The 27,514-nt window shown below is 41.5% G+C and overlaps 2 protein-coding genes across 2 annotated transcripts in view; one reads left to right on the top strand and one right to left on the bottom strand.

Annotated features, from left to right (window-relative positions):
- RASA3 (RAS p21 protein activator 3) overlaps positions 1-164 on the bottom strand; it is a 284,524-nt gene extending 284,360 nt beyond the window's left edge. The window contains exon 1 of the mRNA XM_054010897.1: positions 89-164. The gene's annotated coding sequence lies outside the window, so the exon portion shown is untranslated. The remainder of the gene's footprint in view (positions 1-88) is intronic.
- Positions 105-27,514, top strand: part of CDC16 (cell division cycle 16) — a 63,055-nt gene continuing 35,645 nt past the window's right edge. Inside the window, exons 1-11 of the mRNA XM_054010906.1 lie at positions 105-194; positions 5,279-5,333; positions 7,270-7,367; positions 8,346-8,384; positions 10,338-10,478; positions 12,262-12,421; positions 13,266-13,360; positions 13,728-13,861; positions 15,317-15,396; positions 17,607-17,656; positions 26,196-26,269. Of these exons, the coding sequence (XP_053866881.1) occupies positions 147-194; positions 5,279-5,333; positions 7,270-7,367; positions 8,346-8,384; positions 10,338-10,478; positions 12,262-12,421; positions 13,266-13,360; positions 13,728-13,861; positions 15,317-15,396; positions 17,607-17,656; positions 26,196-26,269 (974 nt within the window). The 5' untranslated portion in view covers positions 105-146. The remainder of the gene's footprint in view (positions 195-5,278; positions 5,334-7,269; positions 7,368-8,345; positions 8,385-10,337; positions 10,479-12,261; positions 12,422-13,265; positions 13,361-13,727; positions 13,862-15,316; positions 15,397-17,606; positions 17,657-26,195; positions 26,270-27,514) is intronic.

Here is a 27,514-nt window from a genome sequence, read left to right as displayed (position 1 = left end):
TACCGCGCGGCACGCCTAGAAAACGAGGCCGGCAGAGAGTGCGGGGTGCACGGGCTGCGCGCTTGGCGCGTGACAGCGAAACCGTTACCTGAGTGAGCGACGCGTGCCGAGCATCCTGAGGCCACCCGGCTCGCGCGCGTAGGGAGATGAACCTGGAGCGGCTGAGGAAGCGGGTCCGGCAGTACATAGACCAGGTGAGGGGACAGCAGCCCGCGCAGCCTCTTTCTCCGTCCCGCTCCTAACCCGGCCCTGACGCCCCCTCGCCCTCTGAGTGGCTGCGGGGCCCGCCGTGGGGAGGTGCGCGCCGTGGGGCGGGGCCGGGGTGCGTCTCCACCCCTGTTTCCTCGGGGGCCCTAGTAGCGGAGCGTGTCCCGGCAGGGGCTGGTAGGCGGGTGCGAGAGCCGGGAGCGTAACGGTCTGCTCTGGAGTGAGCCCCCGCCAGCTCTGGGCCACGCGTGTGTCGTGTTAAGTAACGTCACGCACCGAACAGCTCCGGGCCGTTACCGCCGTTTCAGGGGTTAGGCGAGTCCTCGTGCACGGCACGGGGTGGCCCCGCCCCCGTGCTGGGCAGTGACTGCGGCGTGGTCTGGTGGGCCCCTGCCTCGCCTGCTGCAGCCCTGTGGACAGCGAGCAGAGGGTGGCAGGATGGGCTCATGGTGAAGGCCGGTAAATGTTGCCCTGGGGAACTGGATTCTATGGCTGCCTCTGCCACAGAGTTTGTGGGCAAGTGGCTTACACCAGTCTTTTCACAGGGGGCCATTAACAGCCTGTCCCGCTTTTTCTGAGTGCTTGAGACACCTGGGGTCTAATGTGCAGCAGTGCTCAGCACTCACAGCCGTAGCTGAAGTCAATGGGATGGAGTAGCGCTTGGAACAGATAAAGTGGTATATAATCCGAAGGACTTTGAAAAATCATTGGACAGCAGATGAGTGGACAACTAATCTTAGACACTTTGTGCTTCAGCTCCCTGTCTGTAATATTGGGTCATACCACTCACTTGCTTTACAGGAGTGTTTGAAGATAAATTAAACCATAGAAACGTAGAACTTGAAGGAATCTTGACAGGTCATCTAGTCCAGTCCCCCGGCACTGAGGCAGGACTAAGTATTATCTAGTCCATCCCTGACAGGTGTTTGTCTAACCTGCTATTAAAAATCTCCAGTGATGGAGATTCATATGTTCCCTAGGTAATTTGTTCTAGTGCTTAACTCCTTTCCACTTAGGAAATCTTTGTTAATGTCTAACCTAAAGCTCCCTTGCTCCAATTTAATCCCATTACTTTTTATCCTGTCCTCAGTGATTAAGAAGAACAATGTATCACCTTTCTCTTTACAACATTTTATGCCCTTGAAGACAGTTATCACTTCCCCCTCAGTCCTCTTTTTTCCAGACTAAAGAAACCCACTCTTTCAATCTTTCCTTGTTGGTCATGTTTTCTAGACTTTTAATCATTTTTGTAACTCTCTGGATTTTCTCCAAGTTGTCCACATCTTTCCCAGAGTGTGGTACCCAAAAATAAACACACTACTCCAGTTTGAGGTCTTTATCAGTGCTGAGTAGAGTGGAAGAATTACTTCTTGTGCCTTGGTTCCAACACTGTTGCTAATACATCCCAGAGTGATTTTTTTTTTTTATTCTTTTGCAACAAGAATTTTCTTGTTGTTGTTGACTCGTACTTAATTTGTGATCCGCTATCACCCCCAGATCCTTTTCTGCAGTACTTCTTCGTAGACAATCAGTTCTCATTTTGTACTTGTGCATTGATTATTCCTTCCTGAGTGTAGTACTTTACATTTGCCCTTATTGAATTTCATCCTATTTATTTCAGACAATTCCTCCAGTTTGTCAAGATCATTTTGAATTCTAATCCTGTCCTCCAAAGTACTTGCAACTCCTCCGAGCTTGATATCATATGAGTGTATTCTATATGGCATTATCCAAATCGTTTATGAAGATATTGAATAAAACCAGGACAGATCCCTGTGGACCCACTCAATATGCCCTTCAAATTTTACTGTGATCCATTGAGAACTATTCTCTGAATATGGTTTTCCAACCAGTTGGTTCACCCACCTTGCAGTAGGTTTCTCCAGACTATATTTCCCTAGTTTGCTTATGTGACGGTCATGTGAAATAGTATCAAGAGCCTTACTAAAGTTGAGATATATCAGCTTTACTGCTTCCCCCCCATCCAGAGGTTGATCTTTAAGTATCACCTTATCTTCTAGTTTCTTACAAATTGATTATTTGCTGTATTATCCTTCTGAGTACCAAAGTTAAGCTGACTGGTCTACACATTCCCTGGCTTGTCCTTATTCCCCTTTTTATAGATAGATACTATATTTCCCCTCTTCCAATCCTCTAGGATCTCTCTTGTCCTTCACAAGTTCTCAAAGATAATCACTAATGGCACAGAGATCTCTTCAGCCAGTTCCTTAAGTATTCTAGGATGTATTTCCTCAGGCCCTGCTGACATGAAGACATCTAACTTATCTAGATAATTGTTAACCTGTTCTTTTTCTATTTTAGTCTCAGATCCTACTGTATTTACACTGATGTTCACTATGTTAATCATCCAATTACTGCTAACCTTTTAGGTGAAAACTGAAATGAAAAAGGCATTTAAAACTTCAGCCAGTCCTGTATTTTCTGTTACTGTCTTCCCTTTCTGATTGAGTAATGGGCCTACCCTGTCCATGGTCTTCCTCTTGCATCTAATGTATTTGTAAAATATTTTCTTGTTATCCTTTCTGGCCCTAGCTAGTTTAATCTCATTTTGTGCTTGGCCTTTCTAATTTGTCCCTAGACATTTACATCGCTTTTAATGTTTGAAGCACTGTAATTCTATGATAGCTGTCATAGAAAAGCCAATGAGGAAATTAGTAATTTTCTTCAAGAGCAGGGTTTGAATAGTGTACAGTAAATAAGGCTTAGGGCCATGCATTGAACAAGGAGGTGAAAACAGAATATTGCTGCTCATCCTGAGCACTGGAAAAAAGCTCACTAGAGTATTTTTTAAATTGTAAATTAAAAAATATTTTTAATAGCCTTGTTTTTAGAGAAAGCTTTAAGAAATAGGCTGAGGCAGATAACCAGTATGGAAAATCTTGGCCCAAATGGTAAGTTTGTTGAAGTTATAAGCCATTGAAATCAGGACCTTATAGTGGTATGTGTTGGATGACCTTAATAATAGGCTCTGCTATTATCCTTGCCTATAATAATTATATTTGACATTTATATAGCATTTTTCTTCTTAAAGCACTTTATACACTTTAGCCTTAAAATCTTTAAGGCTAAAGTGTGGCCTTCCGGGATGGAGGGCCACAACAAATGGTATAGGACGTGCAGTCTGAAAAAATTCCCATACGTTGTGAATATTGCTTCATTCAGATCCCAAATTCTTGTATAGTCACTGACAACAACATTAATTAATGCAGAGTTAAGATTAACCAGTGGTATCTTGTGCTCTTCCAAAACATCAAATTCAGAAAAACTCAAACTTCTGAAAACCAGGGAAATAAAGAGTTAAGGTACATGCCCACTCAACCTCAACTCTGACCCCTGAACCAGGAGTAGTCACTGAGAATTATCTGTGTGCAGTCCAGCTGCATTTACTGAGTTAAGTGCAGCTGTATTGAATATTGGACAGATTAATTAGAGCAGTTTGTCAGAGCTGTAATACAACGATGTCTTGGGGAGCTGTGCCCCCTGGGGAGGATTAGCTCCTCTGCTTGACCCTCTATATGTATGATCAAAGGAAAGATGTGCAGGTGTATCTTCAGAAATCCAGTATGCCTTATTTCAGCACTAAATTATGTTAGTTGTGGGGCATACAGGTCTTTTAGCCTTGGGAATAGTCAGCAGTTAGGTGAGAAATTAGTGTGGTCTGTGAGTTTAATGATAAGTAAGTGAAAATATAGTGTTTGGCATTATGTGCATAAGGGTAAAGTGACTGTAAAATGGGTTGTATATTTTAGCAGATGTGGTGTTTCCTGTGGAGTAGAATAAGTGTCTGAGAAGAATCTGGGGCCGAGAGACACCCTCTGCCCTAATCCCTCCCGCGTGGCATGGCATGCCAGCCACCTCCTCCACTACTTCTGTTACCAAGATCACTCCAGAAGGAGAAATGGCGGTTACTGAGATGCTGTCTCTCCTTCTGGAGTGGGGAAACTGGGTCAGAAGTATCAGAATGCTGTTCCTACTCCCCCATCAAATGCCAAAACACTATTCAAGAGCATTCTGGCACAACTCAAGCGTGGCTCAACCCTCATTCATCCTCCTTTCCTAGCAAGCATTGGACTGTATAATTTTTTTTTAAGTAGTTTGAATGTTTTCTGAATTTTCAGCAATACTCTGATTATGTTCCCCTCTCCCCCAAACAATATACTCTCTGACAGACCATGTCTAAATTTCATTTTCAGATTTCTGCTAGAGTTGGGTTTGAATTTATAGTGTCTGGGTGTTGCTCAGGTTCAGTGGCCATAACATGTCTTCTTGAGTCACACGGGTCCTGAGTGTCATGTCTGGTATACAGTCTCTCAGGCACTCTATCTGCACATTTGTGGACAAATCCATTAGGTGCATGAGCATTAGGCTTGCGCCTATCTGTAAAATCAGACTCTTTGTTGAATAGTGTTTCCTATATTGCTTCCCCAAAGTGCCCTGCAGTAACTGGGTAAATGTTGAGTGATTGAAACCCATGGTTTAACCAAGGTGTGCACAAAAAGTACTGGTAGAATCTGTTAAAAACTTTGTCGTTTGGGGAACTATAGCTCAAACTGCTTGGTAAAAGAGACCAAATTTGGATCATTAACCCTACCCTCTGCCCCATAAGACACACTCAATTTGAAGCAATATGAATAACCATGCAGATTTTTGGACACTTTGAAGAGTTTCCCTTTAAATAGAAAGCAACTTTTAATCTTATCTGTAGCAGAGCTGGCTCTCCAATATAATCAAATGCTATTCTTCCATCTCTCTTATTCCCAGGATTCACAGTAAAGCTCCCTGCCTCAATTTAGGGTACATCATAAATGTTTGGGGAGTGCCTTAAGTAGTCTTTACAAACATGTTAACTGCTTTGACTTATTTGGCAATCAATTAACTCAAGGTGTGTGGGTTTTTTTCTTTGTTTTGTTTTTTGTTTTTTGAAGATGGGTTAGACAGCCACCAATGAAGAATCTGGTGTTATACTCCACTTTAAGTAATAGCAAGACATATCAAGCTAAATAATATATTTAAATAAACAAACCCTAACATTTCTAACATTCTTTTCCAGCAACAGTATCAAAGTGCCTTGTTTTGGGCAGACAAAGTTGCTTCACTGTCTCATGGTAAGTAATAGTTACATTTTATTTCACTTAATTTAAAATATTGGTTTAATTAAAACTTTTGCCTGTGATAGTTTTTTCAGCTTCTTGTAGATTGTTGAGGTTCCATTGTATATTTAATATTCTTGTGATCCTCTCTGCAATACCATCTACCCAAGTGGAGCATTAGATTTTTGACCTGCTAGAATAGATAGCATGCAATTCAGCATTCATGCATGTTTAACTCCTGTGCTTGAAAAATGTACTCTAACTACTAGTGCAAGAACTAAGCCTGTTTCCCAGACTGAAAAACATTCTGTCCTTCAGGGCTGGGAAATGCATGGAGGGTCAACTCCTTCCACTTGGAAAAATCTCTATTGCTTGCAAGAACCTTTTTGCAGAGTCATAAGCACTGAAATTAAAAATAATGAATTTTTATAATTTAGTCCAGTCCACTGCCAATGCAAGATTGTTTCCTGCAGTACCTTTTCTAGTGCTTAGTCTATTGCAGGGGTGGCCAAACTTACTGACCTTCTGAGCCACATACGACAATCTTCAGAAGGCTGAAGCCCTAAGCTGCAGTAGGCACACCCCATGGGGCTGAAGTCCTGAGCCCCCCATCTCCGCTGGGCAGACGCCAGAGGAGATGTGTGGGGAGGGCACATGGGGTCACATGCCCCCCCAGATTTTTGCCAGGGTTTGCTGGTCCTGGTCCGTCACATGGTGCCACTGGGCCCCCTTCTTGCATGGCAGCTGCTGAAGTCTACAAGCTGGGAGCTGCGACCGTGGGGAGAGGCAGGGAGAGCTGCTGCTGCCTCTCCCCATGGAACTAAAGTAGTGGCCCCTCCCTGCAGCTCCCACCTGTTTGCCATGGCCTCTCGATGCAAAGCTAACACCTGGGAGCTGCAGGGAGGAGCCACTGAGGGTAAGGGGGTGGCGTGACTCAAGCTGTTGTGGGGGGTGGGTTTAAATTTTGCCCCCTCCCCCCACTCTCAGCAGGCACCAGTCATCTCTGGCAGAAGCCCCTAGCCCATCATCCCGCTGCAGGGCAGAAACCCTGAGCTCCCCGAGCCTGGTAGGTGGAGAATGGGGGTGGATTGTGGGGCTTCGGGAGCCGCACTTTAACTGTAAAAGAGCCGCAAGTGGCTCACGAGCCACAGTTTGACCACCCCTGGTCTATTGTGTTTATGGGGTAGTAATTGATAGGGTAACTTTTCTTTCCTTTGAAATCAGTTTTGCTTTTCTTCAATATTGAAGACTCTCTCAGTTCATCATGACTCTCTTTAAATATAGTTTTCGGTAGATGCATATCACCTGGACCAAATTATTTGTCCATGTTCAGATTTTGGAGTATTTCCTTATCTGCTCTTTATATCTGTTTTGCAATGGCTGTATTACCTACTAAGTACCTGAGCCTTCAAATGGGATTATGCACAGTGTGTAAATTTAATCACATTCGTAAGTTTTGGGATCAGGATCTAATTGTCCTACTTCTAGAACTTTAAAATAATATTTTGCTTTTGCAGGCACTAATTTCTGCACAAACTTTGAAAGAAAAAATGGTTTAAAGTTTTTCTGCTGTTACTGCATTCAAAGTCTGGAGTCACCTACAGCATACATATGTTATTTTTCTCTTTTCCACATCAATTTTATTTCCCCTCTGTTACTTATGGTATGCACACTGGTGGTAGATTTTTTTATATCCTTGTTTGCTGCTGATAGTGCGTTCAGTCTTAGTGTTAGGGTTTGATTTAATTCTTAAATTTTCTTATTTCTGAAGTGTCCAAAGAGATGCATTTTATTTTTAGAGTAATTTCTTGAGATGACTAGTTTGAGGAAGAGCAGTATACTGACATCTTTTTAATGACCTGAAAATGTCTATGCCATACAAAATTATGATAAAAGCAAGTATTTTAGGATTGTACTTAATGAGGTTATATATATTGTATATATATTTTAGAGGAACCTCAGGACATCTATTGGCTGGCCCAATGTCTCTACCTGACGGCTCAGTATCATAGGGCAGCACACGCCCTTCGATCACGCAAGCTAGATAAGGTAAGTAATTTCAAACAAGAAATAATACTTTTGTTATTTATTTAGAACCATAGTGCTATACCTGGTGCTAAATAGCAGCTGAACTGTGCTAAATGCATTATAGGTTCTTTACTTTCAGAGCTAACAATCCAAATTTAAAGGAAGAGTAGTTATGTAAACTGCATAATGTAAGGTCATGGTGAGAAAATGATATATAGAGAAGAGAAAAGGGCCAAGGGCTGACCTGTGAGGGGACCAATAGGTTTAGGGAAGGGACTGTGTGCTGTTCTAGTTCTCCTCCCACTTTAACTAGAGTTGTGGAAATCAAAAGAGGAGAAAGTGCCTCTAGAGTTGGAGAGGTTCAAACATTGCTCGGCCCACGCCACTTCCTGCAGTCCCTGGGGACGTCGCAGCCAGTGGGAGCTGCGATCGGCCAAACCTGCGGACACTGCAGGTAAACAAACCGTCCCAGCCTGCCAGTGGATTTCCCTGATGGACCGCGTGCCAAAGGTTGCCGATCCCCGGTATAGAAGAAATTTACAAACTGGGCTAGAAGGTCATTAGTGATTTTGGTCAGGGAAGTTTTGTTGAGGTGGAAAGGATGAACCACACTGGAGGAGGTAAAGGGGAGAGAGCCGAGGAAATCTAGCAGTTTGAATAGATTACATGCCCTATGACTACAGTAGGAAGGAAATAGGGTGATGTATAAGAGTGTGCTTGTAGGGAAAGGGATATAGGGAAAGAGTATCTCAAGATAAGGGAAATGGAGGGGATAAGATAGGGTTAAGGAGACAGGATGGGTTGAGGTTTCCCCATTTACTGTCTACCTCAAGAGTTAGAGACTTGAGAGAATGATTCAGGGTAGTAAGAAAGAAATCTTTAGCCAGCAGAAAAACAGACGCTGATGTAGGAATAACAGCTTTTTGCTATTAATACTAGGGAGTTTTGTTTGTAGCTTCCTTGATAAGTAAGTATATTTCAAACCTTTTTTTTTCTTAGTTATATGAAGCGTGTCGATACCTTGCTGCTAGATGTCATGTAAGTATATATTTTAGTTTATATTGAATAAAATCAAACTAAACAAAGCATGCTACGTAAATACGCAAACCACATATGGCACACTTTATGCTAGAAGGGGAATATTTAGAGGTCTAAATTTGGAGGTTGAAACGCTTATACTCCAACTACAGGTTCAAATCCTGTGAGAGAAGACTTATTCCCTCGTCCTTGTAAGATGGGTAAACTGAGTTCCATGCAGCATGCTGTGTGTTACTCCTGGGGGAATTCTGCACCACTGCGCAATGCAGACTTTTGCAGAAATTAATATTGTGCACACATAATTTCCTTTCCCCCACAGAAATGGGCTGCAGAGCTACTGGCCGCCACTAGGGGCCGGCAGAGCCCAGCTCACACATAGAAGACATTGCGGGGATGGGGAGGGAGCTAGAGCAGGGGTTCTCAAACTGGGGGTCGGGACCCCTCAGGGGGTCACGAACTGTCAGTCTCCACCCCACACACCGCTTTTCCTCCAGCATTTATAATGGTGTTAAATATGGTAAAAAGCGTTTTTAATTTATCAGGGGGGTCGCACTCAGAGGCTTGCTATGTGAAAGGGATTACCAGTACAAAAGTTTGAAAATCACTGAGCTAGCGGGTTCCCGGCTGCAGTTCCCTGCATGCCCTGAGGGAAGGAGATGGTGGTGCTCAGGAAACTCCACACAAGCCTGGGACCCAGCATCAGGGTTTCATCCTGTGTTTCATCCTCTGGATCCCTGGGCTCTGAGGGGTAGGGGGGCAGGTGTCTGGGCTGGGGGTGGGGCACAGCTGGGCTCTGGGCGGAGGGGGTGTGGTGTCTGACCCCCTGGTGCAGCTCAGGGTGTGAGGGCAGAGAAACAGGAACTGGGTTGTCATAGGGATTTCTTTAACTCTCTACTCCTGGGGGGGAATTTTTTGTGTGATAGGCAGTATGATCATTCTGCAGGTATTTATTTTCCAAATGTTTGGTTGAGCAATACTGGAATATTGTGAATTGTTAGTGTAAGGTGGTCGCGGCTCTCTCCCTGTTCGTCAGGGAGGGAGTCCACGCCCCCTCGCTACAATGCCATGGGCGCGACTCAGTTCAGGGGGGAATTAGCCAACAGTTAGTAGGCCCAAGCCTTCAGGCCCGGCAGCAGTTGAGTCAGTGACCCTCAGCAAGGGCAGGCAGCCAAAAATTAAGGGCTCTGGCCTGAAGTCATGCAGAGCAACACAGCAGTCTAGGGAGATCAGCTCTCTTGTGGGGCAGACAGCAAACCCGACTGGTGTCCTCTTGGCCCAAAGGTGGAGAGGCTGCCTCCTCCAGGAGTGAGGTGGCACGGAGGGTAGAGGGACGCAGGCCCACCTGACTCCACTGCGTCCCAGCCCAGGGCCTTAACAGTAGCAGAGTGGTCTGCCACTGGGTCAGCGGGGAATCTGGCCGCAACACACTTGCAGTCAGTAATGCAGCCGAACCCTATTTGGCTTCTCTGGGCTTCTTCCTACACTCCCATTCAGGGAGTACCTGGGTTCTGGGGTTGTTGTTCGTCTCACTGAAGTAAACGGCTAGTGGCAGCTCCAACAGTTCCTCGATGTCCCTGGTGCCTGGCAGCTCCAGCAGCGGGCCGGGGGAGACCTCCTGTTCCTCTAGCAGCTCTCTTCCAACTGAGTTGGAAGGCCTGCCTTTTATATTTCCAGTTTCGCTCCCACCCCTCTGCTTCTGGTGGGGTGGTCGGAGGTGTCCCAGCTCTGCCTGCTATGGGGTGGTCGCGGCTCTCTCCCCGTCCATAAGGCAGGGAGACCATGCCCTCTCTCTACAATTAGATTATGATGATGAACTGATATACAGCTAAATAAAGATATGCCTAAATGTGAAGTGGCTTGGCCTACCAACTCTATAATTTTTACTTGCCATAGTCTAATTATTGGTGTTTTAATTTTAAATACTTAACATCTTACCCTTGTTTTTCTCTGTAGTATGCTGCAAAAGAGCATCAACAGGCTCTTGATATTCTTGACATGGAAGAGCCAATCAACAAAAGACTATTTGAAAAATACTTGAAGGATGAAAGTGGGTTGAAAGACTCTACCAGTGACTGGGAGATGTCACAATCCTCTGTAGGTAGCATTTTCAAAACATGATGTTTTCATAGTTGAAGAAGAATGTTAATATTATACAGGGATTTATCAGAAAGTAATGTCATTGTTATCTGGTCTTGAAATTGAATGCATGTTCGACTTTTATTATAGGATAATGAATATTTATTCCAGAAGTATTATGTTTTTTTCTCCATTTAGTCAGAAATTTATATTACTAGCTGCCTTGATTATTGCTTACATTAAATGATAATCCTGGTTTGTCACTATTACTGGTGTTGTGCAAGTGCTTGCTCAGAATTAATAATTGAGAATTTCTAGGGAGTTCTACATAATCTATTTCAGTTTTAAAATAAATAAATTCTAGGTCTTCCGGATATGAATTGAGCCGTGACAATGTAAACTATCATTTCTTTGTTGGACTGCAGATAAATAACAATAAGGGAATGAACTTCCTCTGCCTTTTAAGTATTTTATTGAGGTGTTAACTCTGTGTAACGGGTTTGCACTCACCTCTTGCGAGCACCCCCTGGCCGAGTGCGTGTGCCTGCACTCTCTCTACCTGTTTGTGGTGGGTCTTCGCTGACTCGGCCGGCCGGCCAAGTCAGACACAGTCTGTTTGTGAGATAAAAGCAAAGCAAACCCTTTTTGGAATACAAGTCCAACGGGCCTCTGTAATGTCTCTCTGGTTGTCCATGCGCCGGAATAGAGCAGTGCCCCGGGGCTCCTCCACTGGAGGCAATGTCTTCCCCTCTCAGGGCCTTTCTGGCCATAGCTCTTCAGCTGGGCCACTACAGTTCAGTTCCCCCACTGGAGTCCCGGGCCCACCCACTACTCCGTGTCCCAACCCAGGGACCCTGTAGATAGCAGCTGTCACTGTGTCCCTTTATCTGTCCTCTCCCCTCCCCCCCCAACTCTAGAAGTCAAACTATGCTTGTGTAGCTAGGTCAGTGGAGAATTCTTCCATCAACCTAGCACTGTCTACCCCAGGGGTTAGATTGAGTTAACTACATCATGCAAGGGTGGATTTTTCATGACCCTGTGCAACACAGTTATGTTGATCTAACTTTTTAGTGTAGACCTGGCCTTAATCTCTTCATTTCTTCTGTCAATGAGGCGTTGCTTGATTACACTTGAATATTAATTTGGATTAAGGTAACACGTGAATTTAAAGTGTGAAACTCCAAGTGTAGACAGACCCTTAAATACCAGCATTAAAAATTACTTACCTGCTTGCAGTAGCAATTAGGAAGTTGCCCTTGGGGAACTGGAGTATCACCAGGGGCTGAACCATCAACTTGTCTAGGATTTAAGATTTAATTTTAATTTTGGTTTCAGTGATAATCTTTCAGATGTGAACATAGAACTTGCCATCCTCTTGAGTGACAGACGTAGCTCCACTGCTTCTGGGATTACTCTTAGGTTTCTCAAGAAACACCAGAGTGAAACTGAAAAGTTAAGACAATTTGGGCTGTAATAAAAGAGCTTATCTTCCAAACAGTATAGTAAAATTAGTGCTCTCTTTAATAACCCTCAAGGGCTCTTGTTTGAATTATTGCATATCAGTCTACTTATTTTTGTCATGTATTTAACCAGTTCTTGTTTGGCTGTAGACAGCTTAATGTAGTATTCATTTTGGTTTTAGATTATTAGTAACATGTTATATATCAAGGCAATAAAAACCAGATTCCATCATATATTAAATGCTTTTTACTTTTCAGGTAGTCCATTTCATTTGTGCTCAAAACCAAATTACATACATTGATTCAGTGTCTGACCTCCAGCCTTGCTTTTCCATCACTAGATCAAGAGTTCTATTTGCCTTTTGCGAGGAAAGATCTATGATGCTCTGGATAATAGAACCCTGGCAACGTACAGCTACAAAGAAGCCTTGAAGCTTGATGTTTACTGCTTTGAAGCATTTGACCTTTTAACATCACACCATATGCTAACGGCACAAGAAGGTTTGGATTAGCAGTGTTTGTTTCTCAAATATAAATGAAATCATCTCCAGTTTCACATACATTTTTGTCCAGTAGATAAAAGTCAGAGTAATCAGTTTAAAATTATTTTGAAAGAATATTCCATGCCCAAATATTAGCAACTCTTTGGTTATATTAAATGGGCAAAAACTGTTAATCATTTAAGCTGTAGGTTTCAGCGAAAAATAATCACCACTGTTGGGCACAACTAATGAGGGTATGACCACTGGGTCTCATAAACTGACAATCAATCAAATCTGCCAGGCGCTAGGAGCAAGATAAACCCAGCCCTTCCACCTCCTAACCAGCACCTCTTGCAGCTCCAGTGCTCCCTACTCGGAGTTAGCAGCCTTTTTTTAGGTGATCTCTTTTGAAGCAAAAAAGGATTGTGGGATTTGGGTTGCTTATGGCAAGAAACCACAGTTGGATTTGGCATTATGGATGCCAAACTGTTGTGAATCCTTTCTTTAGACAACATCTTGCATTTCAGTGAACAACCTTAGCTTACAGTGTAAGTATAAAACGGTAGGCTGTGGTACTCCATCTTTATGTTAACTTTAATTTAGAATTGTAGAAAGAGAGGGACTGAAAACAATGACTGAATCCTCTTTTACTTCCATATCTCTCAATATTATCATAGCAGAGTGCAGTTAGTCACTTTTGGTGTATTTATGATATGCTGTTTTCTTTGTGGTATTGGGGTGGACATCACAAAACTTCACAGCCTTTGCATTCAATGAAAATCAGTTATTTACAACTTGTTGACATTTTTTTTTGTTTACTTCAAACAGTTTACCTCAGGTTCATATTTTTTTAATTTACACAGAAAAAGAGCTTCTTGAATCTCTACCTCTTGGTAAACAGTGTACAGAAGAAGAACAAGAATTGCTTCATTTTCTGTTTGAGAACAAACTGAAAAAGGTAAAAATCTGATTAATCCTATGGAAATCTTGACTTCAGATGTAAGTATCATATATAACTGTTTAGCTTCAAAGATATAATTTAAAAATTCTTTTATGGTTTTGATTGTGTTATGACCAAATTGCCATTATAGCTCTCCATTAATAGAAGTGTGTAACAATTTCATATTCATTTCCTTTAATGTATGTTATAGCCTTACTTAATGGAAATCTCTAATTCTGGCTGACTTAAAATGCATTACTTCCAAAGTGTTTTTTTTCTGGAGATAAAAATGTAGCATAGGCCAGCATGGAACAGTTAGTGCTATGACACTCACAGCATTGCGTCCCATTTTATATCATATTTATGTTACAATTATGTTTTTCAGTATAATAAGCCAAGTGAAACAATAATTCCTGAATCTGTAGATGGTCTTCAGGACAATCTGGATGTAGTAGTGTCCTTAGCTGAAAGGCATTATTATAACTGTGACTTCAAAATGTGCTACAAGCTTACTTCTGTGTAAGTACATGAAGCAACTTTGATATTTATTTGAAATTTCATTTTGCTACTTTTCAGATGGCATGCAGAAATAAATTCTGTATAATCACAAGTTCACCCAAATATATTATTGACTCAGTTGTTTAATGTATATTTTGCAAGCTAATATCTCATCTACAATAAACATACAGTTGACTCTAGCATTTGGTGTTGTAAAAGTACCTCTGTTTTACTGTGTGGCACAAAGCAAAATACTTGGGCTTTATATAATGCTGCTTTATGTTAACCCCTACATTTTTCCAGGTGAGTACTCTTAATATATTGGTCTTATAAAATGAAGGTTTGAAAGTTTTAACTTTTATTTTAAAATATAATTAATCTTTTGGTTGGCCAAACCAAGCCAAGACATTGCCAAATGGGATACAACTTTGAGTCCAGTACTGGCAAGGTTTGGGAATACTGCATAGGTGTAATACTAAGCCCTGTTGGGACGTGCAGCACCTGGAGTGAATCGTGGCTGCACTGAGGAAAATAGCAAGGCTCCTACTGACTTCAGTGGAGCCAGGATTTCACCCCTTGTGTTCATTTTCTAATACCCTCTTCCCACCCGTCACACCACTCAACATGAGGATGCATGATCCACTCCTCAGGGATTTGTCCACCTGCCCTTTGTCAGAAGGAGAGTTGTGACAGATTCTTGAGCCTTTGTGGTGGGAGTCTCCTCAGAAGTCTGAATCCTTGCAAAATTTTGGGCTTCCTACAGTGAAAGACTCTGGGACATTTTAGGGGCATTTTCCATGCTCTCAGATATTTGAAAAAAGAAAACTAAACTGTTGCAGCTTGAAACATGGTCATGGGGTTTCCCTTTTCAGTGAGTGGAATCTAAAAATAGTGCTTTTGATGTAAGGAATTCTGTAGAAAGGTGCTCTGCATCCCTGTTCACAAGAGAGATGGTTATCATGATGCAAGGTCATTTGAGGAGGGCAGAGAGTAAAGGGGAATATATTAAGGTTTCTTATGTTCCAGCCAGAGCTTGTGGGTCCTACAGGATGGATGGACAGAAAAATACATAGTCTGCATTCATTTGGTAGCTAAGTGTGAAACAAATATAGTGCATTCAGTTTTCCTAATGTCTGTTCCATCTGTCAGAATTTCTTGTTAATTTATCTGTTTAGCTAAATCAGTTCTAATTGTTCTGTTGTGTGGTTAGACTTTATTATGCCATCAGGGAATGACCACTTGTGAAGAGATCATGATTACCCTTTATCTCTCTGGGGATTTGGCCTGCTTTGAGCAGGGGTTTGGACTAGATGACCTCCTGAGGTCCCTTCCAACCCTGATATTCTATGATTATAGATTGATTAAAGTGCTAATTGCTCACTATATAATATGTTATAACAGTAATCTGTCTCCAAATCAATTAAATGATTTTAACAATTTATTTTATAATAATCCTTCCTGTTTCTGTATTTTTAGAGTAATGGAAAAAGATCCTTTCCATGCCAATTGTTTACCTGTGCACATAGGGACACTCGTGGAGCTGAATAAAGCAAATGGTGAGAAATATTGTTGACTAATTTTGTAATATGATTAGAGTCAAATATAGATTTTTATTTTTAAAGGATACTTAGGTTATTTTCCTGCTGTCTTTAGGGTAGCCTCTAAAAATAAAACCAAGATTTCCCCACAACTCTTAGATTTGAACCAGCAAGAAATATCTGACCCTCTGCATGCAGTTTCCATTGGATGGCCATAAAGAGGGAGGGAAAAGGAAAAAAAACCCTCACAACAGGGATTTGGAGAGCTGCACAGGGAAGAGAATTCATGTAAATGATTGTCCTGTACCCTTTATCAGTCTTCTCTGTGTCTTATCCTTTGGGCTATGCAGCCAATGCGTCACTATTGTGAGCCAACCTATTATTGCTTAAGTTCTGACATGTTTTCAACAGCCTAGTGTTCAAACAATGAAAGAAAATGTATTTTAAACAAATATAGAGGGAAATTTTCAAAAGTGGCTACTTGGAACCACAAAATACATAAGCATATGTATTGCGTATGCCAGAAGTTTTCAAACTTCCATAGTGTGAACTTCATCTTAATAGAGAGTATTTCACAAGCTGCCTCCTGTCTCATTTACAATCACATAGATCTCGTCTCCTTTCAGTTAAGATGCTGGTCACAAGTACTCAACATCCCTGTGGCAACTACAACAGTAGTGTAGCTTAGACATCTGATTCTTGTTTCCAGCTGTTTGTACAGTCATCCATGCTCTTTCCAAAGAAGAACTTGGAGGTCTTTGGAAACAGCTGGATATGAGACTGAGGAGCCATCATCAAATGACATGCAGTCTCTCAATGGACGACAGTTTGGGAAATGCTGGCGCAAATGCTGGCATTTATGTGTATGAGTGGGCCATTAAAGGCTTGTGTGAACAGATAGCTAGAGTGGGCCAAGTTGGGGCATAAATCTACAACACAGGAGTGTGCTGCGTACTAAGTAACCATATGGACCATGCACTAAAAGTTTCCTAGTGCGTTTTGATCTACTCCTCTTTGGAATGGGAACTTTTACTGAATGGTAGCAGAGTCCACCTGGCTAGTTAGTGCCAGCTTACTTAAATGCTGTAGAATTACATCCCAGCTTGTCGCGTGCTAACTCTCTAGACAAGTCCTTAGTGTGCTAACCCTTGTTTGTGTACAATAGGTGTGCTCGCAGATTTTGCAGTTGCAATATAGTCAGCCATTTTCAAAAATGTAGCCCGCAGTCTTGTTTTTCTACAAGTATGTCTTGAGCCAACTTTTTTTTTTTTTCATAAAACATGAGGTATATTGCAAACAGTATCTCTTTATGTTGAAGAGCATTATCATGGAGCACAATAGTTTATATACTTTGTCCGGAAAACATGCATTATGCCCTCACACAGTATGCAAAATGTAGTGTGATTTCTTGTTACACCGCATAAGCTTTATCATCAGAGAACTGTGTTTGATTTCTTAAAGTAATTAAATGATGATAAAAAAAAAAAAAATTCAAACTTTACTAAGTAGCACCATTTTTACCAAAAAAGTAAGAAGTCTAGATTCAGTTGTTTAACTTTTTTAGCTTTTATTTTTGAGCTTATTTTATTATATTAATTTTGAAGCAACATTTCTGAAGTTTTAAGTTAGTTCATGCTATCAAGGTTCCAATTAGAGGCAAACCAACATAATTAGTTATTTTTAGTTACAGGCAGACTAACTTTTGAGTTTTTGATGTATTTTGCAAGACTTTTGAAAATGTAAATGTAGCAATCAGTATTATATTGTACCGTTCATAACTGTATTTAGAACATCAGAATGGCCATGCTGGGTCAGATCAATGTTCCACCTAGCCCAGTATCCTGTCGTCTGACAGTGGCCAGTGCCAGGTTCTGTGGAGGGAATTCTAAGTTGCTTTAAAGATACTGAAGCATTTAAACTGGGATTTTCAAAGGTATCTAAGAAAGTCAGGTTTACAGTTCACATTCTCTCATATACCCTTCACAAACCAATTTTTGTTGTTTAAATGCAAAATAACTGAATATTCTAGTGTTTCAAATTTTGAAAAAAAGATGAACATGTCAAAGGTAAAATTATTTTTAGTATCTATCTTTAAAGTTTGAGTTTATATACTAATTTGCAATTTGTAATATGAGATAATTTAGCACTACTTTAGAAAATTGTATTGGCCAAAATATGTGTTAGTGTTTGACATGCTTTAATTTTCTTTCTTTTTTTCATCCATACAGAGCTATTCTATCTTTCTCATAAATTGGTGGATTTGTACCCAAATAATCCTGTAAGTTGTTATAGGTCCCTATAGTGTGTGTTCCTCCAGCTTTGCATAAGTAAAAGCAACAGAAATTGTAATTTAATAATCAGTTTGAACAACCAGAATTCAGACTCGGGAAATGATAGTGTGGAAATAGTTAATTTATTTCTTTTTTTGTCCTGTACCATAATTTGATTAAATTTACAATCCATTTAGAATAAAAATTATTTCTTAATATAAAATCGGTTTGTAGAATTTGCCACTGATGGAGGTCATGAAAACAGGTACTCCAGCTAGATTTAAAAAAAAGAGAGATCATTTTACAATTATTAACACTATTATTTTAGCTTGAGTAACTAAAAGATAATGTCGTGCTTCTGAGTATAAAATGATTATCTACAGCAGGCATGGAGGAATTTTCCTCCCATATTCAGAAGTATTACATAACTGACATTCCTTCAACATTTTATGTTGGTGAGAGTCTTCTGATGCTCCAAAAGATGGTGTGGCTAAGAAGTTTAAAACTCTTTGTGTAAAAAATAATTGATTTAATCACTTAAAACTCCATTCTCCCTTATTGGGGAGATATGTGCAAGAAAAACATTTTCCCCACTTCATAGAATTGTTCCCAATGCTTTTTGAATAGATAACTGAAAAGGCATTGTCTTTTAAAACGTCAAACTTGGCATCAATGATTTTTAGACGTTTGAATAAGTTTGTTTTATAAACAGTGTTCTCATAGTTTGAAAATTGGTGTACTATGCACACCGTTCACTGCTTACTACCAACTTTAACAGTGCATAGAGATAGTGTTCCACCTATGTGATGGAATCTACACATACATGATTGGGCATGTGACTAGGTACATTGAAATAAATATAGCTTCATGTATTCAGCGAATACTCTTTCAACTAAGCACATAACCTGTGCAAATATAAGAACTATTCAAATAAACACAATGTGTGGAGAATGTCCCATCATCACTGGTATTGGTGAATTTAAAATACATTTATTTTGTATGTTTCTATGAATCTGAGTTGCATTTGTTTGATTTGTAGGCAGACAATATTTATTATTGGATCAAAGTCTGATGGTGAAAGAGTCAAGCTTACATAGGGCTCCTCTTCAGCTCTGAGTAAGCTCGAAATCTTGTGCTTCGCCAACAGACGTTGGTCCAGTAACAGATATTACCTCATCAACCATGTGTCTCTAATATCCTGGGACCAACACAGCAAACAACTTTCTTTGATTGCGTGATTGATCATAGTTTTCCTCTTTTTTAGAAAACAAATCTAATGTTAATTAAATTTTAGATTAGTGGGGTTTTTTTTTATCTGCTCAGAATTCAAAGTCCTCCTTTAGAGTGACAGTTGCATAATTCTACATGTCGGATGCAAACTTCCACCCAATGCTGTCGAGTTCCAGGAACCTTTTGGCCTTCCAGATGGCGCAAATGCTCCCCTTCTGGTAATTAATATTTGAGGCTGAGTTCAGAATTTCCTGACTGGCTTTTGCTTGGCTAGTTGCAGATGTGTAAGGGACCTTCAATCTGTGCCTGGAAAACTTTTCTTCTTGGTTTTTAATTTGAGAAAAATAAAATGTTTTAGATGGATAGTCTTTAGGTAACGTCAGCCATTGGAATGTTACTCCCAGAAATGGAAATGGCTTTCTCTGTGGATATCAGATAACAACCTGTCTCCATATTCTGTCTCTATTTCATCTATTATTATGTCTGAAGCTTTTTAGCATCCTCTTGTTGTCAGTGTAAGTTCAGCTGTCTGCCATCTGGGCAGAGTACTCTCCTATTGACAAATGGAAAGTATTCAGCCATCCTAGTCTCACAACTTTTCTCAAAGGGCTGGATAATGCTTTTTCACTAGTTATGCCTTTCAAAAAATCTGTCCAAATATGTGATTTCAACATAATGCTGACATAGTTAATGGATGCACATTTTGAACCTTTGAGAGACTGTTTTATTGTGATTGTCGCTGTACATAACACTTTTAATCACAAGTACTTCTGAGAGAAGAGCGAGTGAGCTGAAGGCTTTAATGGCTGATCCTTCATTCACTATATTTCTTGGGACAATATTGCATTGTGTGCTCCTTCATAATTCTTGTCTAAAATAATGTCTGATTTCCAGCTAAATCAGACTATTAATCTCTCATCTTTATTTCAAAAACATTCTCATCCATGGGGAAATTAGTTTGGATGTTCTTGATGTCAGTTTTGAATTTCTGTTTGTCTAGTATCAGAGTACGGAGGAAGCCATCAGAACTTTTTGTAGCTTTGTAAATGGAATGGCATTTCTACTCAAAACCTGTTGAAAGGGGTTAGATTATGCAATGAGTAAGGCTAAGATTATGTCACAGAGGTCATGGAAGTCACAGATTCTGTGACTTCCAGAGATCGCCGTGACATTTTCCGCTTCTGCCCTGGGGCAGCAGGACTGAAGCTGTCAGCTAGTAAGGGCCTGCAGCTCCCAGCCGGGGGCCCCCTGCAGCTCCCAGCCACAGCCGGGGGTGGCAGGGGACCCCCAGAGCCATAACAGCAGTGGTTTCTGGACCCTCCACCTTCCCATTTTGTCCCAGTTATTTTTAGTAAAAGTCAGGAGCAGGTCATGGGCTACCCTGAAATTTTGTTTATTGCCCGTGACCTGTCTGTGACTTACTAAAAATAACTGACAAAATCTTAATCTTAGCAATGAGACATGGCAGGGGTGACAGTACTTAAGTCTTAAGGCTCACTCTCCTGAGGCTAAGCCAGATGACCTGATTCCATAACAGAAAACTGCAGTGCTGCTATTTGCAATTCTGTTCATATCTATGCAGCACTTTCTTTTTGACTTGGAGCATAGAGCTGATGCTTGCTTTAGAAGGACTACTTTGGAATCCTTGTTTAATTAGAATTTCTCAACCAATATTAATGGGGAAATAGTATAGTTAGACTTCCTCCAATGAGAGTATGCAAAGGAAACTTTGAGGATGAAAGAAAGGGTACTTACTAGTAATTGATTCTTCAAAAATGTTGATTCTGCGTATTCATACTACTTGCTCACCTATCCTCTTCCTTGGAATTCTGCTTTCTTAATAATTTTGGGCTTTAGCGGAAGGAACTGAGACAGTGATTGGGATTTCTCTGGCTTCTTATAACCTCTGCTTTGCATGTTCAAGGATGCATTCCCAGCAACCATTGCTTTTCTAAAAGATTCCTGAGACTTGGTGCCAGGGTATATCCCATAACTGAAAACATGAGGTGGCACCCTTACACTAGTGGTCCTTATGAGCATGTTGAATTATAACCTTTAGTTATTACTAAGTCTGCTTCTTGCAGTGACTGTAACTGCCACCACATTTAACACATACAAAAAGGTGCTCTTTCTATTCTGTTCAGTTATAATGTTGATTGAATTGTTGTAATTTGTATATTGTGTAACACAATTCTGTTGTTGCATCTGAATTGAGGGTTCATTGAACCTGTTAAAATATCAATGAATATGTTATGATTTCATTGTTATATATTGCTAACCTCTTAGGTAAGACAGTTAGGGATATATACTTGATGTGCATGTGCAGAGGCCATTTTTCCAAGAAAGTCAGTTGAGATGTTCAAGCCTTAAAATTTTTTTGAAATTAAAATTCATTTTAATTCATGTCATAAACTAAGTACTTACAAAATTCCTTCTCTTTCTCTCTTCCTTTTTCAAACACTGAGGGCTGGTCTACACTGAAAAGTTACATTGATATAGCTACGTTTCTCAAGGGTGTGAAGAATCCACATCCTCGAGAGTCGTAGTTAAATCGACCTAATCCCCGGTGTAGACAATGCTAGGTTGACAGAAGAATTCTTCTGTTGGCCTACCTACTGCCTCTGGGGGAGGTAGATTATCTACAGCAATGGGAGAACCCCTCCCATCACTAGATAGTGGCAATGTCTACACTACAAACTTTGGTTGATGCAAGTTACACCGGCGTAAAGCTGCTGCATTTAGTGTATCACTTGTGCATGTGCATACTTGGCTCCTTGTGTCGGCACTGAATGCACTCACCATGAGTGCTTATGTCAATGCACAGCGCGGTGCACCATGGGTAGGTATCCCAGTATACAACTACCCTCCTGCACACTGTATTTTGGGAAGTTTTAGCAGCACATGATGGGCAGAAATGAGTTGCACAGGGTGACTGGGAGGAAGGGGTCCACTTTCCAGTGTGCAACGGTTTCCATCCCATAATGTCATCCATATCTCATAATTTTTCCATCTTTTTTAAAAATCCCATGAACCCTTGTGGCCTTTCTCCTTTCAAAGGATGGCAGACAGAAAACATGGAACCAGCACAGCTTATTGTCATAAGCATTCCAAGCACAGGACCCGTGATCCTCCAGTATTTCCAGAGCCATAAGAGCAACAGAATCAGCAGGGAACATGACGATTTCTTGAAGGGTAGATTGCCATGGGACATAGTGAGAACCAATTCAAGGTCGTTGATGGAATTCCCAGAGCAGCTGCTGCTGCTGGAACACTGCTTCTGGCCCAAGAAAGCAGCACTGACTGGTAGGATCAAATTGTTATGCAGGCTTGGGATGATGAGCAGTGGCTGCATAACTTTCGAATGCACAAAGCCACATTCCTAAATGCTGAGTTCACCCCAGCCCTTCAGCACTGGGATGCAGGATGAGAGCTGCACTGACAGTGGAGAAGCAAATGGTGATTGCGCTGTGGAAATTGCGATGCTGGATTGCTACCGGTCAGTGAGAAACCATTTTGGAGTTGGAAAATCCACTGCCTGGGCTGTTGTCATGCGAGTGTGCAGGACCATTAATAGTTTCCTACTACACAGGATTTGTGGCTCTCAGCAATGTGCAGGACATCATGGATGGATTTGCAGCAGTGGGGTTCCTAAACTGCAGTGGCTCAGTAGATGGCACACACAACCCTATTTTGGCACCAGACCATCTTTCCACAGTGTATATCAACAAAAAGGGCTAATTTTCTTTGGTTATGCAAGCTTTGTTGCATCACTGAGGATGCTTCACCGACATCAGTGTTGGCTGCTCAGGAAAGGTGCATGATGCTCACATCTTTAAGAACACAAGACTGTTCAGAAAGCTACAAGCAGAGACTTTCTTTCCCAACCAGCAGATTACCATTGGTAATATTGAAATGTCAGTAGTGATCCTAGTGATCAGTGATCCTGATCCTAGCGTACCCCTTGCTCCCTTGGCTCATGAAGCCAAATACTGGCCACCTCGACAGCATCAAGGAAAGATTCAACTACCGGCTCAGCAAGAGCAGAATAACAGTTGAATGTGCTTTTGGTAGATTGAAGGGACGCTGTTGTTTACTCACAAGATTGGATCTCAGTGGAAAAAAAACTTCAAATAGTTATAGCTGCCTGCTCTGCATAGTATCTGTGAAACAAAGGGGGGAAAGTTACTGCTGGGTTAGAGGATGGAGTTAGAGCTGCTACCTGCTGAGATTGAACAGCCAAACACAAGGACTATTCAAAGAGCTCAGCACAGAACTTTATGGCTCAGGGAGGCTTTTAAAGACCGCTTTAACATTGAGCCACAGTAATATGTTGTGGTCTACTGTGCTTTACCTGGCCTTGCTGTTTTGAGGCCTGTTAGGAATTGTGTGGTGCTTGCTTTATATCTATGAATATAACACTGTCAATGCACCTATTAATTTTGCAGTGCTTGCTGTACATTTATGATTATTAGACTGTTTGTCATGGATCCTAATGGTTGTCACACTGTACTGTAACAAGTGATTAGGTGCTTTCAGAATTGCTAAGCACTCTGCAGCATATGTTGTGAATTAATAAAGATAAATTATTTTCCAAATAATAGACTTTTATTCAGTAAGAAAACCAGTGCAAAATAAAAATGGTGCAATTTAAAATCCAATACATTAAACATGCAATAAATTAATGGAACAGAATTTAACAAGGGATTGCTTATGTCCACATACGGCAACTATGGCTTTCACAGGTCAGTGTGCGTGAAGCTATGGTTGTCCTTAATGTCCCCCTGGGATAGAGTGGTAGGAGGAGGGATGCAGCCCCTGATAGCATGTGGAATGTTGAGGCGGTATGAAGGGTGGTGCTTTACAGGAATTCTCCATGGATTGCTAAGTGAGACAAGAGTCTGCAGCATCTGTGTTTGGTGCCAGAGAAATCCCATTATGTCCTGGCACATCTCCCTCTTCTTTTCCTGCTGGGACTCCTAGGCCTTTCTCCAGGCGTCTGCAATATTCACCTTCCAGGCTCTTTTGCTAATAGCCTGACAAAGCACTGTCTTGAAGTACCTCATTGAACATGGTATCCAGAGTCCTCTTCTTTCTCCTCCTTATCTAGCTCAGGTGTTCTGTGCGTGTGGAGGGGGAACCCCTCAAAACCGCAGTGGCAGCAGCTGTAGATAAAACACAGAGATATAGTCATAACAGAAAGTGAAAGTTATGATTCAGAACTCCCTTCACTTGCTCCCCTAAAGTTTTAAACAAGATATGCTTATTGACACTTCTGCTTCGGAGTGCTTGTGCATGGTGCAACTCTCAGCACCAGCCATGGTGCATATAGCCTGCCAGGGGTGAGGGAAATGAGGAGGGAATTGCTCTGTTGCATTCAACTGAGTATAGGGCAGTGGTACTGAATACGGGTACCATTTTCCACAGGCAGTGGGGCTTTTAGCTGATATCTTACTCTTGGGGGAAACAAGGGCACAGGGAGTACAGCTGTTGCTGGTGTCCCGAAGCTGCCCAGGCGCATATGCTGCTAGTCTGCATATTGCAATGGTGCATCACTGACTGGCATGGGAAGGTGTCCTGTTGTGGAGAAAGAAACCTTCAGGAGAGGATTGGAAAGTACCTTCACAAAAGCTCCATTGAGATCTCTCGAGAGGATTCAAGGGATATTTCCGTGTATATAAACTGCTCTGCATGGCCCCCCTGCCTAACTGTACAGGAGAATGAAAAGCAGATAACGCTACCTCTCTTCGTTATATCACCTATCACCTCTTGCAAGAGTAAATTAATGAAAAGTCAATAGCTGTAACTTGTTAATTTCAGGGTGCCATCAGTACATCATTGCAATGGAAATACAATTACACATCTGATATTCCTGCCAGTGCTCGACTGCTGGGACTGACTGGACTGTGGTAGAGTCTCAGACAGGTCCTGGCTCGTGGCATAGATGGACCCCCCTGGTTGCATGTTCCCAATTCCCCTCACTGTTCATGCCAGTGGCCTGTGGCTTGGCCTCCTCGGAAGTATCCACAGTGGTGGTGGGATCTCTGCCAAATATGGCATGCAGCTTTTTGTAAAAGCAACAGGTCTGCGGCACAGCATTGGAGTGACTGCTGACCTGCCTGGCTTTCTGATATGCCTGACTCAGATCCTTTTGCGTTCACACACCACTGCTGCTGGTCCCTGTTGTACCACTTCTCCTGCAATCTGCTCATAAACATCCATGTTTCTATGGCTGGTCTGTAGCTGTGCTTGCACAATCTCTTCTTCCCACAGGTCCAGATCTAATATCTCCTGTCTGCTCCAAGCCAGAGTGCATCTGGAGCATGAAGCCAGCATGGTTAGCTTGGCAGTTGCACACAACAATGGGGAGCTGCTAAATGTGCTTGCCAAGCTGGACAATCAGGAAAAGACATTACAAAAAATTGCAGGGCTTTAAAGGGGAGGCAGACCTTCTAGTCTCTGACACCCCTGGGCAGTGTAGTTCACAATTATGACCAGAGTGGTCAGTATCTGGCATTGTGGGACAGGTGCTGGAAGACTGTTAAGGTCAACATAAATAACGCAGTATCTGCATTCTCGCTGCATCGATCTGAGTACATGGCTCAGTACTGCTCGGGGAGATGGTGTTACTGTGTTGCTGTAGCAGGGCACTTGCAGCGGAGGGAGGCAAATTTAAGCATAGACACATGCACAACTGGGTCAACGCAAGATGGCTTATGTCAAATTAACTTTGTAGTGTAGACCAAGCCTAAGCATCTACACTGAAGTGCTACAGCTAAATGTAGTCATAGCCTAAGAGAGTATTCAAAGACATCTGTGGCAAATGACTGTTGGCGTTAGTTAAGTGCTTAATACTCATTGAAAGTGATTTGCAATTGGTGCCTTTGAATACCACCCTGTAAATCTTCGACCAAGTTATAATAGTTGGGAGAAAAATAGAATACATTCAGGATTATTTTTCCCTCCTTTCCATTTTTTCTAAGGGCTAGTCTGCACATGAAGTTTTCCTTTTAACTCCATGTGTGGCCCTCTTATTCCATGTATAAACATAGTGTCTTAACTCATTTTGAGCCCTATTTTAGGTAAAGCTTTAAATGGATGAGTTGCAAAACATTCAAAACTGTTTATAGTGGAAATAGGTCCATCTATGCTAATAGATAATGCTATAATAATTTGAAACTCTGAGAGTGATGACTTCAGGCAAAACATTGCAACTTCTCTGAATGCTCTCTGTTCCCTGTCCTGTATCATTATTTGTAGATATATCATTTTCGTCATCTGCTGTACTCTTAGTATTGTTCTTTTGACATTGATGTTTAGGTCTCATGGTTTGCAGTAGGATGTTATTATCTCATGGTCGGTCACAAAAATGAACATGCCAGAAGATATCTCAGGTAAAAGCTTAATTTCATATCCAATAATATTAGATTTATTATTGTGTTGCTTATGACTTGTTAGGTCAATATTATTCAGGATTTAATTTTCAAATAAAGAATAGTTAACTATAAAAGTATTACACAAGAGCTGTTCATTGTAAATAAATGTAATTACAGAAACCTAGGAATCCTGGCTGTTGTATGTCCCCTATGTTTACCCTTTCTTTGATATGGCAATTAGATACGGCAATCCTTTGATATGGCAATCAATCAAAAATGTTTTGTTACAAACTGGCCTCATATGGGGGATATAGTCACCCTCCCATTGCAAATGAACCCAGTCACTGGGTCCCATGTGCTTCTAACTGGTTCTAATTTTAGTGATGCTCTGGAACTCTAGAGCATACTTTCAAGCTTAGACATCTTGTCTGATGAAAATAACAAAGGCCTGAGATGCATCTTCCCCATCTGTGATGTCACCTCTTCTGTGAGTCTGAAATGTATCAGTGTTTCAGCCTCCTCTTTCCTTTGTGTCTTTCTTGTGGTGATGGTTGGCTCCGTTCACAGAGTCTCTGCTCTTAAATAGGGCCTCAATCTCTGTGCCATGTGCTGAAATTGAGAAGCTCCAGACACTCCAGTCATGCTTGCCCCCTTTTTGTGGGCTCTTGTGTATGGACACTATTGTTCCATGGCTATGGGTCAGTAGTTGGCAGATGATGACCCTAAATTGCAGTTTTGATGGCTTTTTGGTGACAGTCCTTCAAAGAAGTGTCAAACACTTTCTTTCCCAGGCAGGGCAGCTGTCTGGAATGGAGAATAATAGGCTTGCCTTAGGCAAGCCCAGACTTTTGCAGTCACATAGGCAATATTTCCACCCACAAACTATGTCTACACTTACAAGCTTACAGAGGCACAGCTGTATTGGTACAGCTGTGTTATGCCGATGGGGGAGAGCTCTCCCGTCGACATAATAAAACCAGCTTAATGAGTGGCGGTTGCTATGTCAGCGGGAGAGCATCTCTCGCCGATATAGTGCTGGTGCACGTGAGCGCTTATGCCAGCAAAACATATGTTACTTGGGTGGTTTTTTTTCAAATCCCTGAGTGACAAAAGTTTTGCAAACATAAGTGCTAGTGTAGACATGGCCTAACTACAACAGAAACTTCATAATTTGACATTACCATTTTCCACTTTAACATGTTTAACATTGTTTACACTGCATGAATAGAGAGAGATTTTGTAATATAATGTAGTTGTTTTTCT

The sequence above is a fragment of the Malaclemys terrapin genome, chromosome 1, assembly GCF_027887155.1.
Source record: "Malaclemys terrapin pileata isolate rMalTer1 chromosome 1, rMalTer1.hap1, whole genome shotgun sequence".
Lineage (NCBI taxonomy): Eukaryota > Metazoa > Chordata > Testudines > Emydidae > Malaclemys > Malaclemys terrapin.
Note: the sequence above shows the minus strand (reverse complement) of the source record. Positions and strands in the feature narration are given on the sequence as shown.